Genomic DNA, 19020 nt, shown 5'->3' with positions numbered 1-19020 from the left:
CTTTTTGGCTGTATGTCTTCTTTGGAGAAATGTCTAGTTAATATCACAGCTCACTTAAGTTTGCACCAACTTGAGCAAAGGTCTCCTGACTCCTTGTTCTTTGCTCCTTTTCCTCCACACCCACTGCCTCAGGAAGTCACAGATACACACCTTCACTCTCCCTTACTCGGAAGAAAGACACCAGTGATGGTTATGTTGGCATTTTACAGATTCTGTTTAACTCATTAAAAATGCTGAGGTGGTGAACTTGAATCACTCCTATGTTTCCCAGTAATATTTAACCTTAAGTTAAAAGAAAACCTAGAAGATTAAAGAACATGTTATCTGGCAAGTGCATTTCACCCTTGGTGGTTATTAATTTCAGAATACATCTGAGTTCCTTCTCTGCAGCATACGCTTTAGCAAAGGAACAGAGAGCTCCAGGCCAGGGTCAGATTTCAAGTTCTTATCTGTTGATACCCATACCACTACCAGAATCCTCTTTGCTGTCAACTTCTGAGATCCTTCCCAGGTGCAACTTGGTATCTGAAGTGCTACCCCAGTGCCTCTGGTCATCATTCTCTTCACACAACCTCAGCCTCCTCTCACAGAAAAGCATATACTGTACTGAGCTTCGCTTTTGGAAAGACATCAGGTTGAGAGCAACTCTCTGGTGCCTATACTTCTCAGCATGGAGGTGAAGAACTTTGCAGTTTGGGATTATGTTGTCTTTGCAGCCCTCTTCATCATTTCCTCTGGAATTGGGGTGTTCTATGCGATTAAGGAGAGAAAAAAAGCAACTTCGAGGGAGTTTCTGGTCGGTGGCCGGCAAATGAGCTTTGGCCCAGTGGCATTATCCCTGACAGCCAGCTTCATGTCCGCCGTCACTGTCCTGGGGACCCCTGCCGACGTCTACCGCTTTGGAGCATCCTTCGTCCTCTTCTTCATCACGTACGGGTTAGTCATTATCCTCACGTCAGAGCTCTTTCTTCCTGTGTTCTACAGATCTGGCATCACCAGCACGTACGAGGTAAAACAACTACTTGCTTCTATTTCACTTTGGGAAGAGTTGCTGTTTCCTCTCCACTTGAACAGGTCTTTTTATGATTGCTTTTTCCCTCTAATACACATCTTATGTGTATTATGTCTTAATGATAACACATGGTGGTTGAAAACACTTATTTGCAGGATAATTATGAATCATGGTGAGAATTTATTACAGTGTTATTGGGGAAAGCTTAAGCTTTGGACACGGACATACCTGTATGCAGAGACAGCCACAGACATCTACACCTTCCATCTGTAGAGTGAAAGTAACAAAGTTAAGCTTTGAGGCTATTTCAATGATTAAATGAGAATTTGTTGGTAAACATCTAAAGCACTGCCTAACTCATAGGAGATTCTCAATGAAAGAGAACTGAGCTTGTCACTTGTTTTATTTTATTCTGAAAAGCACAAAGAACATTGTGTACTGTCACTTTTTGGCTGAGAAAACTGAGATACAGATAGATGACTTAAGATTGTACAGTAGATTGTGCCCTTTTAGTAAAGTGGTTCAGTTACTTAAACCAGTTGCAAATATGTAACTGAGGAGATTTGAGACCATACAGATAGAGGACACACAGGGATTTAGTTGAATTTAATTAACCCTTCACATTTGCCCATTACAAATTTTTTAAATTGTTGTACGCTGATACAAAGAAACTCAGATTGTGTAAAGTATATATTTTGGAACAGCCTCTTTCTTTGTAAGAATTGGCAGTGTCAGGGGTGGGGAACAGGGCAGAAAGGATAATTAGAGTGTTTGGGATCAACATGTACACACTGCTATATTTAAAATGGTTAACCATCTGTACAGCAGAGGGAACCCTGCTCTATGTTATGTGGCAGCCTGGAGGGGAGGGGAGTTTGGGGGAGAATGGATACATGTATATGTATGGCTGAAGCCCTTTGCTGTCCACCTGAAACTGTCACAACATTGCTAGTTGGCTATACTCCAATATAAAATAAAAAATTTAAAAGAGAGAGAGGAAAGCATTGGCAGTGTGGCATATGAGTTAAAGGCATGAGCTCTAGACTCAAAAGAGTCTAGAGTTACTTGGTTTTGATTACTAGCTCTGCCACTTAACTAGCTGCATAGCTTTGGGGAAATGCCTCACTTCTGTATCTGATTTTAACACACGTAAAATAAGAATAATAAAAGGGTCTATCTTAAAGAATATCTGTGAGGAGTAAATGAGGCAATTTATTGTAGGCAAATACTCTTAACAGAGCCTGGCAAATGGTAAATACAGAGGAAGAGTTTGTATTATTATAATTATTATTCTTGTTGTTGCTACTGTCTCCAAATTTATAGTCTCGCTATAGAGACTTTAATTTATGTTTATTTTTCATCCTCCATTTCTTGCTACCTATCTATGGATCTTCTTACCAGGTTTTTTAAAGTAGAAAGGACTGAAAAGGGAGAGTTTATTTCCCCATCTCAAATCCGGGATGGCCTTGTGACTTGCTTTGGCCAATAGAATGTGGCAGAAGTGATGTGTAAATTTGGAGCCGAAGTCTCTTGGACTTTTAACTGCTGCCTTTGCTTTCTTGGAATGCTGTCCTGATACAGCTATCTTAGGAAGTGGATCTAGCTGGTCTCACTTCTGGAAGATGAATGGACACATAGAGGAGAACAGAGGCAGCCTGGCTAGCAGCCAACACCAATCACCAGACTTGTGAGTGAGGCCATCTTGGACTTTCTCCCCCAGCTTATCTTCCCATTGATTGCAGCCCCGTGAGAACCTTGGACAAACAAGTACAGCAATCGCCCACCCAGTCCTAAAAACTGAGAAATATTAAGTCCTTAGTTTTTAAGCCAATGACTTTTGGGGCTGGCAATAACCAACTGATTTAAATGCTTTAATATGCAGAGAGATTTCAAGACTAATCTATGAATCTGGGCTACTTTGTCACTATTCTCTCCCATGTCAAAGCATAAGGAATTGTTCTCACCCTCAAGCTGTAACTCAGGCTCAGCTCATTTGCAATAGCGTGCATTTTCATTATCTCCACTCAGACAGTTTATAATTAGTCTCACCATGTTGTCTCCACTCCAGTTAGAGTTATTTTCTTCTTTCTGTTATCACATTAATAGATCCAGTTTGTTATAATTTACCCTTAACACTAGCTTATGGGCTACCTACTTTCTCATTTTTCTTAGTCTTCTTCTTCTTCTTTTAATTTAAAGTATAAATTTGTTATATTTATTTTATTTTTTTGCTCCATTAGGTCTTCGTTGTGATACACGGGCTGGCAAACAGGTTTAGTTGCCCCACAGCATGTGGGATTAAACTCGTGTTCCCTGCATTAGAAAGTGGATTCCCAACCATTGGACCACCTGGGAAGTCCTTTCTTGTACTTCTTAACTAAACAGTTTCTGAACTACTTACTTCTCTCTAATCCAGATTTTTCATTATAATGCCAAGGCCACTACTTCTCTATGTCTTCTTCCATAGTGTTGTCTAAGCATTATAGATTATATATACTCTTTATTTATAAATTGCTTTCCTTTTACTTCTCCTTTAAATTACATTTGTGGCATTTTAGTAATTATAGTTAAAAGTTGAGAAATTAGATGTGTATGATATCATTCAGTTCAGTTCAGTCACTCAGTTGTGTCCAACTCTTTGCGACCCCATGAATGGCAGCATGCCAGGCCTCTCTGTCCATCACCAACTCCCGGAGTTCACTCAAACTCACGTCCATCGAGTCAGTGATGCCATCCAGCCATCTCATCCTCTGTCGTCCCTTCTCCTCCTGACCCCAATCCCTCCCAGCATCAGAGTCTTTTCCAATGAGTCAACTCTTCGCGTGAGTTGGCCAAAGTACTGGAGTTTCAGCTTTAACATCATTCCTTCCAAAGAAATCCCAGGGCTGATCTCCTTCAATGGACTGGTTGGATCTCCTTGCAGTCCAAGGGACTCTCAAGAGTCTTCTCCAACACCACAGTTCAAAAGCATCAATTCTTCGGTGCTCAGCCTTCTTCACAGTCCAACTCTCACATCCATACATGACCACAGGAAAAACCATAGCCTTGACTAGACGGACCTTTGTTTATTGATATCATTATTGAGTATTATTTCAGTAAAGTAAATATTGTGACCAAATATTTGTTGTAAAATGGATGTTTAGTGTGTGATAGTGTCTGAACCACTGTTATGAGACCTTTTAGACCATTTTAAGGATTGGTTTTTACTCTCAGTGAGATAGATCATTACAATGTTTGAGCAGAACAGTGACTTGTATTTCAAGAATATTCCTCTAGCAGGATATTATTGCTGAAGCAGGGGGTCTAGTTAGGAGGCTACTGCCATAATCTAGGCAAGAGATGACAGTATTAGTGTGGAGACAGAGGGGATGACACAAGTGGAATTCTGAAAGTAGGGGGAGAAGGTGCCGGGACTCTTTTATGAATTGCGTGTGGGGAGTGAGACAAAAAAGAGGAGTCAAGGATGGCTTCCTGTTACCTGGGCTTGAACCCGCATGAAAAGTGGATTTGTTATTTCCTGAGATGAAAAGGAGTGTGGCTAGATCAGATTTGGGGTTTGAAAATAATCCATCATGATGGTAAATGTTACCTGTGCTATTTTTAGAAGCAAGCATGATGTGTGCAACTTTTCTGCTGAACTTCCATCTTTACTTTTGACCATACCCAGTATTCTTGCCTGGAAAATTCCATGGACAAAGGAGCCTGGTGAGCCTCAGTCCATGGGGTTGCAAAGAGTCAGACAAAACTGAGCAACTGAACATGTCGGGAGCCGCGTTAAGCATTACTGACAAAATGGAGGCGTGGTCCCCAGATCCCTCTCCTCATTCCGCAGGCACGGATCCTGGGATGAAGGAGTTAGGCCTTGTAATTCTGACTTCTCTTTTCCTCTCCTCGGCTGAGTTGACTGAAAAGGAATATTAAGGTGCTTATTGTTCTTAAGAGGAGCATGAGAAGGCACAAAGCCTTCTGCAGTTGTGTTCAGAAAATAATTCATAAAGTTAATCATTGACATTTGTTCAAGGACTTTCACAAAAGAGTGTTCCAGGATGAGCACATAGGCCGTAGCTTGAGGCCATGGGAGGGATTGATATCTGAAGCCTATTTGTGAGGAGAATGTTTATGGCAAAGGAGTTTACTGAATTTAGGGCTTAGAAATAATTAAAATAGTTAGAAGTTAAAGATTTAAGGAATGTTGTAAAGTTAGCATATTTTACTATAGCTTATAGAAGTTATGAATTTTTAGAGACACTATAGCTAGAAGCCTTGTTAAGAGATAGTGAGCTCAGTATGTTAGGGGCAAACAGGACTTAGGGAGATAAGTAGTAAACTGAGGAATGTAGCATGAGCTACAATGTAATCACAAGTTAACTATAAGACACATTAGAAGAGGTAGATAATAGATGATAAGGCTGATACCAAGAGAATCACTGAAGCAGGAACTCTGTTTGAAGAGCAACAATGATTTATGGAGATAATAAACCTGGGCGAGGGGGCACTGAAAATGTCAAACCTCTGGCCTAATGTTTTTGTAAAAGTATAAAAGAGAATCTTAAACTTGAAATAAACAGGCAGTCCTTAGGAAAATGAGAGGCTGTCTCATCGCCAACACTGTTCACCTCTTCAGTTTGAATCCCTGGTTGCTGGAGTTGGACTCCGGCAGAACATGCTTGCTTGCAAAGCTATACATCTACAAAGACGACCACTGGATGAGTAAGTGAGTGAATACAATCTTTCAGATGGAAAATTATGCAGTTTGAATAGTCTCTTATTATGGAGTGAGATAGTGGTAAAGCTCAAATTAGAATTCAAGGAGTCTTACTTCATATATATATATTTTTTTCTTTTTTCTTAATACTTTCTAGTTTGACCAAATTGACTGAATTTAGAGGAACTAAACTGAGTTGCACGTTAAAACCAGTGACTTTTTCTAGATTCCTATAGCAGTTTCCTTACCCTGTCTCCATTTTTCAGTAACAATTTTCTGTTTGCTTTCCTAGACTTCATATGCATTCTAGCCAATACCATATATTTTGGGTTTTGTTACATTTCTCAACATCTGACATCACTTTTTATGTCAATTATCTATTGATGTGTGATCTATCACCCCAAAATAAATTTCTTAGAACAACAATTATATCTGTTCACAATTCAGTGGATCAGTAATCTGATCTGAGCTCAAGAAGTTCTAATAAGACAGTCAAGTTCTTCTTCTGGTTTTCCTTGGGGCCATCTATCCAGATGTTCAAGTTGGTTTTAGAAAAGGCAGAAGAACCAGAGATCAAAGTGCCAACATCCTCTGGATCATCGAAAAAGCAAGAAAGTTCCAGAAATACATCTATTTCTGCTTTATTGACTATGCCAAAGCCTTTGACTGTGTGGATCACAATAAACTGTGGAAAATTATGAAAGAGATGGGAATACCAGACCACCTGACCTGCCTCTTGAGAAATAAGTATGCAGGTCAGGAAGCAACAGTTAGAACTGGACATGGAACAACAGACTGGTTCCAAATAGGAAAAGGAGTACGTCAAGGCTGTATATTGTCACCCTGCTTATTTAACTTATATGCAGAGTACATCATTAGAAACGCTGGGCGGGAAGAAACACAAGCTGGAATCAAGATTGCCGGGAGAAATATCAATAACCTCAGATATGCAGATGACACCACCCTTATGGCAGAAAGTGAAGAGGAACTAAATAGCCTCTTGATGAAAGTGAAAGAGGAGAGTGAAAAAATTGGCTTAAAACTCAACATTCAGAAAACTAAGATCATGGCATCCGGTCCCATCACTTCATGGCTAATAGATGGGGAAACAGTGGAAACAGTGTCAGACTTTATTTTTCTGGGCTCCAAAATCACTGCAGATGGTGACTGCAGGCATGAAATTAAAAGATGCTTACAACAAAGGTCCATCTAGTTAAGGCTATGGTTTTTCCTGTGGTCATGTATGGATGTGAGAGTTGGACTGTGAAGAAGGCTAAGCGCCAAAGAATTGATGCTTTTGAACTGTGGTGTTGGAGAAGGCTCTTGAGAGTCCCATGAAGTGCAAGGAGATCCAACCAGTCCATTCTAAAGGAGATTAGTCCTGGGTGTTCTTTGGAAGGAATGATGCTAAAGCTGAAACTCCAGTACTTTGGCCACCTCATGTGAAGAGTTGACTCATTGGAAAAGACTCTGATGCTGGGAGGGATTTGGGGCAGGAGGAGAAGGGGACGACAAAGGATGAGATGGCTGGATGGCATCCCCCACTCAATAGATGTGAGTTTGAGTGAACTCCGGGAGATGGTGATGGACAGGGAGGCCTGGCGTGCTGCAATTCATGGGATCTCAAAGAGTCGGACAGGACTGAGCAACTGAACTGAACTGAACTGAAGTCCTTGGAAGGAAAGTTATGACCAACCTAGATGGCATATTAAAAAGCAGAGACATTACTTTGCCAACAAAGGTCCATCTAGTCAAGGCTATGGTTTTTCCAGTGGTCATGTATGGATGTGAGAGTTGGACTGTGAAAAAAGCTGAGCACCAAAGAACTGATGCTTTTGAACTGTGGTGTTGGAGAAGACTCTTGAGAGTCCCTTGGACTGCAAGGAGGTCCAACCAGTCCATCCTAAAGGAGATCAGTCCCGGGTGTTCATTGGAAGGACTGATGCTGAAGCTGAAACTCCAGTACTTTGTCCACCTCATGTGAAGAGTTGACTCATTGGAAAATACCCTGATACTGGAAAGATTGAGAGCAGGAGGTGAAGGGGATGACAGAAGATGAGATGGTTGGATGGCATCACTGACTCAATGGACATGGGTTTGGGTGAACTCCGGGAGTTGGTGATGGACAGGGAGGCCTGGCATGCTGCGATTTATGGGGTCGCAAAGAGTCGGACACAACTGAATGACTGAACTGCACTGACTGATGTGACTGTCATCAGCTAGTGCTTTGGCTCATTGGTCTAGGCAAACTCAGATGGGACAACTTGTATAATAGCATATCAGACTTAGTCTCATCTTACAGTAGGCTATCCTTGACTCTTAATGTTATGGGAGAAGAATCTCTTCTCAACAAGAAGGTACAGCTTATCACACAAGCAATTCTGCAGTCTTCACTTGAATCATATTTGTTATTAATAAAAATATCACTGTCCTAAGTTGCATTCTCCCAGAAGCAAATCCTGAGACAAGGAGTTGTATGCAAGTCATTTTTTGGGGAAATGATTTAATTAAACTCTCAGTAGGCCAGTGGCAAGTAAGACATGGGAAAAAAAGCCAATGTTTTTGGGCAGGTTGTTAACCATGAGCAACTGAGGTTCCATCTCAGTGGGAATCTCAGGGAGACAGTATAAGTCACATATCAGGGTTGGCCTCACTGAAATGGAAATTACCAGGATTTTGGGGATCCAACTTCCTTTTATCATTGGTTTTCAGCAGTTCCAGTCTGTCCTGGGGAAGGGCTGAGATAAAGCCCTCAAGCAGATAATCACAGAACACTTAGATGCCATCAGGGTGTACTGGGACAGAGAATGGCAATAAACTACAGGGGTCACACCCATGACAGCTACTACGGTCACTGAGATCCCATATATTCCTGTCCCTGCACTTGCTATTATCGTCCAGTGTGTCGATAGGTCATACAAATGTCAATTTTAGAAAGAGGGAGCCATGGTTTAGTGCAATAATCTGATCTTTCCAAGGACATGTAATCTAAACCCAAGTTGTCCTCAACATAAAAGTTTTGTTCTGTTTTTTTTATCCTGTGATAGCTGAGACTTTCGGATTCTTCCTCAGTGACTTCTTCACTTCTTTAAAAATATTTTCCTTGGTGCCCTCATTCACACATCCACCTGACTCATAGTGTACTGAATGCATCTTCTGTAGAAAGATGGGCTTAAAATAAGGCAGTTCTTTCTTAGGGGGAAGGGTTGAGCAAGTAAGTTGGGAGATGTGGATTAGTGTGAAATCGAGTGACAGTTCTGACAAGAGGAGTCTTTTCTAGGGTTTTAAAGAAGGTCCCATCTTAAGGCATCAAACAACTCTTTCAGTTCAGTTCAGTTCAGTTCAGTCGCTCAGTCCTGTCTGACTCTTTGTGACCCCATGAATTGTAGCACACCAGGCCTCCCTATCCATCACCAACTCCCAGAGTTCACTCAGACTCACGTCCATTGAGTCAGTGATGCCATCCAGCCATCTCATCCTCTGTCATCCCCTTCTCCTCCTGCCCCCAATCCCTCCCAGCATCAGAATCTTTTCCAATGAGTCAACTCTTCACATGAGGTGGCCAACGTACTGGAGTTTCAGCTTTAGCGTCATTCCTTCCAAAGAAATCCCAGGGCTGATCTCCTTCAGAATGGACTGATTGGATCTCATTGCAGTCCAAGGGACTCTCAAGAGTCTTCAACACCGCAGTTCAAAAGCATCAATTCTTTGGCGCTTAGCCTTCTTCACAGTCCAACTCTCACATCCATACATGACCACAGGAAAAACCATAGCCTTGACTAGATGGACCTTTGTTGGCAAAGTAATGTCTCTGCTTTAATATGCTATCTAGGTTGGACATAACTTTTCTTCCAAGGAGTAAGTGTCTTTTAATTTCATGGCTGCAGTCACAATCTGCAGTGATTTTTGAGCCCCCCAAAAATAAAGTCTGACAGTGTTTCCACTGTTTCCCCATCTATTTCCCATGAAGTGATGGGACCGGATGCCATGATCTTCATTTTCTGAATGTTGAGCTTTAAACAACTCTTACTTATGTATTATTTCTAGGAAAAAGGAGTGGTTAATTCCTGGCTTAATCAAAATTATTTTTCTTAAATTAGATAACAACTATTACCAATTAAAAATTACTACCAAGAATTACTACTAAGATATTAAATCCTTAAGTATTTGCTACTTTTAACATTTATTTTGTTCATTCAATGCATGTTTATTATGCACTGGAATTCAAATACTAGTGCCTTCTAGAGTAGGAATTCTAGGGATTCAGGGGTACTTTTGTTGACCCCCAACAGTAAATCAGATACATCTATTTAGTATGTTCACAGCTCCCTGTAGCTTTTCTTCTAGTACACACCATCACTGTAACCTTACTGTTATAAATTTAGTAGTCTCCTCCTCTCATCGGTAAAGTCCTTTGGATCATGAACTATATAATATTTGCTATCATTGTAGGTCAGAATGCAATATGGAAGACAAAGGATAAATATTTGTTAAATGAATAAATGAAAGATGAAGATAAAATGATAAAATTGGACACTGTTTACATGCCCCAGGGAAAATAAGTGGTAGACTGGAAGATGCATACACCTCCCTCCAAAAATGGTCTTCCCAGTGCTCAGTGGTAAAGAAGCCACCTGCCAAGCAGAAGGTACCAATTCTATCGTTGGGTCTGGAATATTCCCGGGAGGAGCAAATAGCAACCCACTCCAGTATTCTTGCCTGGGAAATCCCATGAACCAAGGAACCTGGCAGGCTACAGTCTATGCTGTCACAAAGAATCAGACACAATTTAGTGACTAAACTACCACTACCACTCTTCAAAAGGGATAATAAATGTCCTAATGCCAGGAATCTGAAACTATTACCTTATATGGTTTTAAAAAAGAGATCCTTGCAAAATTGATTAAATTAAGAATCTTGAGATAGAGGGATTATCCTGATTTAACCAGGCAGGCCTTAAGTACAATCATATTTATAAGAGGGAGGCAGAGGAACACTTGTCAGACAAAGAGAAAGCAATGTGACCACAGAGACAGAAACTGGAGTGATGACGTTAGAAGTTAAGGAATGCCTGCAGCCACCAAAAACTCCTAAGATGCAAGTAGATTCTTCCCTAAGACCTCCAGAGGGAGCAGAGCCCAGCCAACACCTTGATTTTGGTCCAGTGAAATTGATTTTGAATTTCTGACTTCCAGAACTGTAAGAAAACACATTTCTGTTGTTTAAAGTCACCAAATTTGTGATAGTTTGTTACAGTGGCTATAGGAAATGAATACTGTAAAATATGTGATGTGTGCACACATGTGTGCTCAGTCAAGTCCAACTCTTTGCAACCCATGGACTGTAGTCACTCAGGCTCCTCCATCCATGGGATTTTCCAGGCAAGGATACTGAAGTGGGTTGCCATTTCCTATTCTAGAGGTCTTCCCAACCCAGGGATCGAACCCACATCTCTTGCATCTCCTGTATTGGCAGGTGGATTCTTTCCCACTGTGCCACCTGGGAAGCCTATAAAATATGTGAACCAACACTAAAATATAAGGTAGCTGGTTATCACGTGCTAAAGAAGTTTAGTATACTTGCCTTAAGAGTTCGGAGGGGAAAGTATGAGTAGGAACAGGAATGGCAATCAGGCTCTCATTTTTGAAAGATGACTAATAATTGGTGAATTTTGAGGGCTGGGGGTGAGGGGATGCTCTCTTGCCCTGAAAAATCTTGCTACACAGAAGAGAAATCTACAGAGTACAAACATTCTGGCTGAACAATACATAGTGATTTTACGTACACAGTAAACCAGGTGAGGGCTAGTGATATTGAGAGGGGAAGGGTGTGGATCAGATAGTAGAGGGTTTAGAATGGAAAGCCTGGATGTGCGTTTTGTTTTGTCCGTGATAGAGAATCACTGAAACCTTTGAGGAAAAGTATGATGTGACCAGTGTTCTGCTTTAGGAGAATCAATGTGGCAGGTGTGTGGTTGGTGGAATGGGTGGACACAGTTTGGAGAGAGTTTAGAGAGCTCAGATAGAGGGTTACTGCGTTGATCTGGGCAAGAGGTAAGGAAGGCCTGAGCTGAATCTGGGGGTAGTGTGGCTAGAAAAGGAAATAATGGCTTTAGTATATCTAGTAGGAAGAGCCCTGGGGAGAGAGCCAGAAGACCTTCTAATTGAAGCAATAATAATTTAAAAATTTAAAAAAGTATTTATCTTCTCTGACCATCATGTGAAGTTTGAGCAAAAACTGAGCTTTAATACATCTTTGACTTTAAACAATCCAAATTTCTTTCCCTTTCTTTCAAGATCAAATAGGGTAAAATCATGTTATAAAGCTAAGCATTAAACTCAGAGAAATACCAAGAAAAAGGAAACCCTCTTCAGTACAGTTCAGTTCAGTCGCTCAGTCGTGTCCGACTCTTTATGACCCTATGAATCGCAGCACGCCAGGCCTCCCTGTCCATCACCAACTCCCGGAGTTCACTCAGACTCACGTCCATCGAGTCAGTGATGCCATTCAGCCATCTCATCCTCTGCCGTCCCCTTCTCCTCCTGCTCCCAATCCCTCCCAGCATCAGGGTCTTTTCCAATGAGTCAGCTGTTCGCATGAGGTGGCCAAAGTACTGGAGTTTCAGCCTTAGCATCATTCCTTCCAAAGAAATCCCAAATCCCAGGGCTGATCTCCTTCAGAATGGACTGGTTGGATCTCCTTGCAGTCCAAGGAGACTCTCAAGAGTCTTCACAGTTCAAAAGCATCAATTCTTCGGCGCTCAGCTTTCTTCACAGTCCAACTCTCACATCCATACATGACCACTGGAAAAACCATAACCTTGACTAGACGGACCTTTGTGGCAAAGTAATGTCTCTACTTTTCAATATGCTATTAGCAGCCTTTAAATAAAACTTGCTTATTTTTTGCATGTCCTTCTCTCTGTTCTTTCTAGTACTTACAACTACGATTCAACAAACCAGTTCGCTATGCAGCCACAGTCATCTACATCGTGCAAACGGTAAGGAGAAAGGGCTGCTGCAGAGGTGGGTTGTGGGGTGGCAAGGAACGAGTTTGTTTATTTCAAGAAGCAATTAACACAGTTAAAGGAAAGATTCAACACTAAGAAGAAACTACTGTCTTCCAAGGATAGCACTTTCAAATATGTGATTTTATAGAAGGATTTCCACATTTCATAGACTTCATATATCTGTATGCTGCTGCTGCTGCTAAGTTGCTTCAGTCGTATCCGACTCTGTGTGACCCCATAGACGGCAGCCCATCAGGCTCCCCTGTCCCTTGGATTCTCCAGGCAAGAACACTGGAGTGGGTTGCCATTTCCTTCTCCAATCATATATCTGTATAAATAATACCAAATACATATCATAAACCACCAAGGGGGCAAAAAAGCATTTTCTTAAATTTATTGTGAACTCTTATTTAACTGGTACAAGTTGCTTTTGATATGAAATGGTCTGGTAACTGTTTTTTTTGTTTTCTTTTTTTTTGCTAGTTTAGCTGTGTTGAACCAGAAATGCTCATTTCCAATTCAACAGAGAAATGAGTTAGTTTCTGAAAAATAGTTTAAAATTATAGTCTCAAACCAATACTCCCACATCCCCTTTTGGACTCTTCTGCTCCCTCCTTGGTTCAAGGGTATCCTCTTGCTGCCCACAGCTGCCTGTGGGATAGCTTCAATGCATTTCAATGACTCACCAAGAACTTTCTACTATAAGATAACCTTCTTCCATTTCTAAATTAAAACTTCCATCAGTGACTGAAGGATTTAAGAGCAAGAAAATGGGGAAAACAATGCTCCTTAACCTGTCCATGGTTACTTGCCTTTTAAAACTCTCACATGGATCTCTAAATGGTGAAATTTCATTTAAAACTATATGGGACCGGACCCACTTCTGTCCGTGTAGTGGCCTCCAGTTCTGGGAGTTTGAAGATATGCCCATAAAGGGGGTCGCCTGTGTAGCTAGTTTTCCCTGCAAGGTGCTCTCTTCATAGATTATTCCATCTCCACTTTAAAGTCTATGTTTCAGCAAACTGCTAAAATGTGTTTGTGTCATGGTGATATGTGTATGATGGGGTAGTGGAAGGGTGAGTCATAAACTGAACCCTATTTTCATATCCTTCAGAAATACACCAGCTGTAGCCATAAAATCTCAAAATGTATAGCCATTTTAAAAGTCCAACAGCCTTCCTCTATCTCATGCTTATTATCCTTTTTGTGAATTAGTTACAGTGGCCAAGGACTTCAAAATGAGAGTGTGAAGGAATGAAATGTTTGGAACAAGTTGAAGGAAATGTAGTGCTAAGGCTGTAAGGAAATTTTTAGGAAAGTTTCCTTTCCATTTCACTCTTCTCACCGTTCACCTGATTCCTGTCTCTCCCCCAGATTCTCTACACGGGAGTGGTGGTGTACGCTCCTGCTCTGGCCCTCAATCAAGGTGAGTTAACCACATTCCCTTGTGCTTTCCACCATTTTTATACCTGCGTTGTCACCTTGAGAAATGTATGCACGAAATCTTGTTGGGAAGACATTCCTGTGGTTAGAATACTATGAATTACTGTAGTTGTCACAACATAAAGCTCTAAAAATTGATCATTGAAAATAATGCAAATAACTAGTTACTTGACTGTATCCACGTGGTTTCAAACATCCAATTTGATTGTCATTCATTTTCTAATCACTGAAGTAATGACAAATTTTTTTGAGGTTTGGTTGATTTACAATATTGTATTAGATTCAGGTGTACATCAAAGTGATTCAGTAAGTTATTTTCCATTATAGGTTATTATAGGATATAGAATATGGTTCCCTGTGCTAAATCTTTGTTGTTTATCTTTTTCATGTATAACAGTTCAGAAATAGTATTAGAAATCCTGTGTGTGTGTGTGTTATTCGCTCAGTCATGCCCCGCTCTTTGTGACCCCATGGACTGTAGCTCACCATGCTCCTCTATCCATGGGATTCTCCAGTCAAGAATACTGGAATGGATTGCCATTCCCTTCTCCAGGGAATCTTCCCAACCCAAGCATCAAACCTGGGTCTCCTGCATTGCAGGCAGATTCTTTCCCATCTGAGCTACCATGTATCCCTACTTCTTCTCTTTCCCCTTTGGTAACCATAAGTTGATAGTTTTGTGTTGTATACACACAACCTAAATAAGGTCATCCATAACATATGGTCCTTTCTGAGTAATCTCATGAAGAGGATATTCTGAATACATGAGTAAAAGGTGTTTGTAGTAATTATTTTAAGATTTACACTTGACCTTGTTGAAAGAATAGAATCCCAGGGGGAAAAAAGGAAAGAAAAACCAAAAGCAAAAGAAATTTCATAATGATATGTATAATATTAGAAGTCCTCAATATTCAATTTAATTGTGCTATGTGCTTATACTGAAAAATATTTATTCACAGTCATTGTTGAGGTGGTTTCAAAGTATGCAGACTTTGTTAAGAAAAGCAAACAAATAATGAAATGTTTGGTGCAGAAATTGGACTAATTGACTTTTTTAAGGAAAACAAACAAATAAGCAAACAATTGGTACAGAGATTTGGAACTCCAGAATCTTAAAAGAAAACATTTGGCTTATACCATTACATGAAAACTATGGACTGGGTTGCTGCTGCTCAGTCATTTCAGTTGTGTCTGACTCGGCAACCCTATGGACTGTAGCCCACCAGGCTCCTCTGTCCTTGGGATTCTCCAGGCAAGAAAACTAGAGTGGGTTGCCATGCCCGCCTCCAGGGAGTCTCCCCAACCCAGGAATGGAATCCGTGTCTCCTGTGTCTCCTACACTGCAGGTGGATTCTTTACTGCTGGGGAAGTCCCATGGACTGGGTTGAGTTATAATAATATAATAAAATAATCTCTGTCAGATGTGATAAAATTTAATTTAATTTAATTTTGACCTCTAATTTGATTTTCATTTGCCCACAAAGAATACAGACAAGAATATTGTGACTTTTTCCTCATGAAGTTTGTTCTTTTACTGTTCTTAAAGGAACTTCTTTCAATATTTTTGTCTCCTTTCATAGTGACTGGGTTTGATCTCTGGGGCTCTGTGTTTGCAACGGGAATCGTTTGCACATTCTACTGTACCCTGGTATGTATCTAGCTGTGAAAAAGTATTTAGCACTACCTCCTAATATGGGATAAGGGCAAATTTTCAACAACAAAGCATCTAAGTATAGCCGAAATTGCTATTTCTCAATTAAATAAAAATATGCTGCCTTATCTGTAACAGTTTTCTGAGGAAGGTGCTGTTGTTTTATTTAAAATCCTTTTTCATATCAACCATTAGTAGAAGTTGAGCTCTGGGTTCATTTGAGAGAGCCATGAGTAAAAGAAGATTTAATGACAGAAATATCTCCCCGCTTGAAGGTGAGGTGGCCATATGCAACTACTGAGGGAAAAAAAAAAAAATGTGCTCATTAACAGTGATTATAAGCCTTAGGTAACATTTATATTGGGTTGGCCAAAAAGGTCATTTGGGTTTTTCTGTAACATCTTATGGAAAAGCTAAACAAACTTTTTGACCAACCAGTACTTCATTGACTACTGGTTCCTGCTGCTAAGTCACTTCAATCGTGTCCAACTCTGTGCGACCCCATAGACGGTAGCCCACCAGGCTCCCTGTCCCTGGTATTCTCCAGGCAAGAACACTGGAGTGGGTTGCCATTTCCTTTTCAAATGCATGAAAGTGAAAAGTGAAAGTGAAGTCGCTCAGTCGTGTCTGACCCTCAGCGACTCCATGGACTGCAGACTTCCAGGCTCCTCCATCCATGGGATTTTCCAGGCAAGAGTACTGGAGTGGGGTGCCATTGCCTTCTCCATGACTACTGGCTAAAGAATACAAAATGTACCAATGAACAACCAGTGATGGCTGATATTTTGGAAACTTGAGGATTCCACACCTTGATTTTGTCTCTTATTGATGGATAAGCTTGGATTACATTTAACATTTGGCTTTACGTATGCTTAGTTTTAACCAAGGAACTTGGGTGGTATTGGAAATTATATTTATGAAATTATTACAATTAGTTTAGTTCAACAAATATTCATTGAGCACCTATCATTTGTCATGTCCTATAATAGGAGTCTTTATTCTTCTGAGCCATTGATATCATGCTTGCTAAGTCACTACAGTTGTGTCCGACTCTTTGTGACCCCATGAACTGTAGCCTGCCAGGCTCCACTGTCCATGGGATTCTCTAGGCAAGAATACTAGAATGGGTTGCCATACCCTCCTCCAGGGGATCGTCCCAACCCAGGGATGGAACCCGAGTCTGCATTGCAGGCAGATTCTTTATCATCTGAGCCACCAGGGAAGCCCTACTGGTACTATCGGTTCAGTTCAGTTCAGTTGCTCAGTTGTGACCAACTCTTGGCGACCCCAACTGCAGCACACCAGGCCTCCCTGTCCATCACCGACTCCCGGAGTTTACTCAAACTCATGTCCATTGAGTCAATGATGCCATCCAACCATCTCATCCTCTGTCGTCCCCTTCTCCTCCTGCCCTCAATCTTTCCCAGCATCAGGGTCTTTTCCGATGAGTCAGTTCTTCACATCAGGTGGCCAAAGTATTGGAGTTTCAGCTTCAACATCAGTCCTTCCAATGAATATTCAGGACTGATTTCCTTTAGTATGGAAATCATACTAAATATGGACTGGTTGGATCTCCTTGTATTGGTCCTATATATGGAGCCTATAAGTAACTAGTTAAGAATATGGTAATGGTTCCCAGATAGTCAGATTGTCTTTCCCCCTTTATAGAGAAAAATAAAGTAATTGCTAAATTATCACATAGTATTTTGATATAGCATACTGTCCATGCATTTTGGCCTTGTGTGCATATCACCTACTTTTTTTAACATATGTTATGATAATATACAATTTTAAAATGTTCTTATCTCTTTTTTCATACTTATAAATCCCATCTTTTCTTTACACGGCAAAGCTTCATCTTATTTTTTTTTCTATTCCATTCTCACTACCATGCTTCTGTTCCAGACACACACCTCCTTTTGTTGTTGTTCAGTCCCTAAGTCATGGCTACCTCTGTGAATCCGTAGAGTACAGCACAGCAGGCTCCCTTTTCATGTCCATTGAGACGGTGATGCTATCTAACTATCTCAGCCTGGACTTCCCAGGTGGTACAGTGGTGAAGTGTCCACCTACCAAGCAGGAGACAGGTTCCATCCCTGGGTTGAGAAGATCCCCTGGAGAAGGAAATGGCAACCCATTCCAATCTTCTTGCCCAGAAAATCCCAGGACAGAGGAGCCTGGAGGGCTACACTCCATGAGGCTGCAAAAAGTTAGACACGACTGAGCATACATACATCTCCTACCTAAATTAAAAATGGGCTTCTACTTCATACATGTCTGGCCATACGTAACAGATTAGTGGCTTCAAAGTATTTGCCTGTAGGAAGATAACTAGATGCATTGCCAGGGACATGAAAGGCAGACTTCTTAGCAACAGTAATGGAAGCCAGAGCAGTGAAACAATATCTTCAAAGCATTGAAAGAAACAATTGTCAATTATAATTGTGTACTCAGCAAAACTATCTTTCAGCAAAACTATCAACTGTCAAGAACTAAGAGAAATTACCATTAACATATCTTCCCCAGAGAATAACCTAAAGGAAATATTGTGGGAAGAAATAAAATTCTCTAGATTTTGATGGAAAAAATGACAAAAATATAATAATAAACAGTAGGTCTAGTCAAACAATTTTTGGTGCTTAATCACAATAATTTTATAGTGTGGTATAATTTATATAATATTAAATAATATAATTTATAATATTAAAATGTAATAACAATAATTATATGTGATTTAGGGATTAAAAAGAATAATTTCATTTAGACCTCAATAGCATGTAAATCAAGGAGAGAGTACTTAGATTTAAAGATGTTTAATCCTTGAATTGTTGGAGATTAAGACATTTTAAAAATTTAGACTTTAAATGAAAAATTCACGGCACAATTTCAAGGGGACCCATTTAAATAAAACAGTCAAAGTAGAAAAAGGGAATTAAAACAAAGTGAAAAAAAAATCACCCTCAACTTATTTAAGCAAAAGGAAAAAAATATATATATAGAAAAAGTAGAACAAATAGCAAAAAGATGTCAGAAACAAGTCTGGATATTTTAAAAATCACAATAAACAAAAATGAGCTAAATGTACTACCTCTTAATTGATTTCAGTGCTTCCCTCCAGCCTGCGTACCTCTGTCAGCCTAATCTTCAAACATGCATCTCTTCATGCACTTGACTGATCTAATTCTCTCTCTGCTTGCATT

The 19020-nt window shown here is 40.3% G+C and overlaps 1 protein-coding gene across 1 annotated transcript in view; it reads left to right on the top strand.

Annotated features, from left to right (window-relative positions):
- Positions 1–340: 340 nt before the first annotated feature.
- The window catches only part of SLC5A12 (solute carrier family 5 member 12), a 51360-nt gene continuing 32680 nt past the window's right edge, over positions 341–19020 (top strand). The window contains exons 1-4 of the mRNA XM_086338541.1: positions 341–1009; positions 12652–12717; positions 14101–14152; positions 15750–15817. Coding sequence (XP_086194667.1) covers positions 671–1009; positions 12652–12717; positions 14101–14152; positions 15750–15817 — 525 coding nt within the window. The 5' untranslated portion in view covers positions 341–670. The remainder of the gene's footprint in view (positions 1010–12651; positions 12718–14100; positions 14153–15749; positions 15818–19020) is intronic.

The sequence above is a fragment of the Bos grunniens genome, chromosome 15 (genome assembly GCF_055505025.1).
Source record: "Bos grunniens cultivar Pamir isolate PY7600 chromosome 15, Bosgru_T2T1.0, whole genome shotgun sequence".
Lineage (NCBI taxonomy): Eukaryota > Metazoa > Chordata > Mammalia > Artiodactyla > Bovidae > Bos > Bos grunniens.
This window is presented reverse-complemented; position numbering and strand designations above follow the sequence as displayed.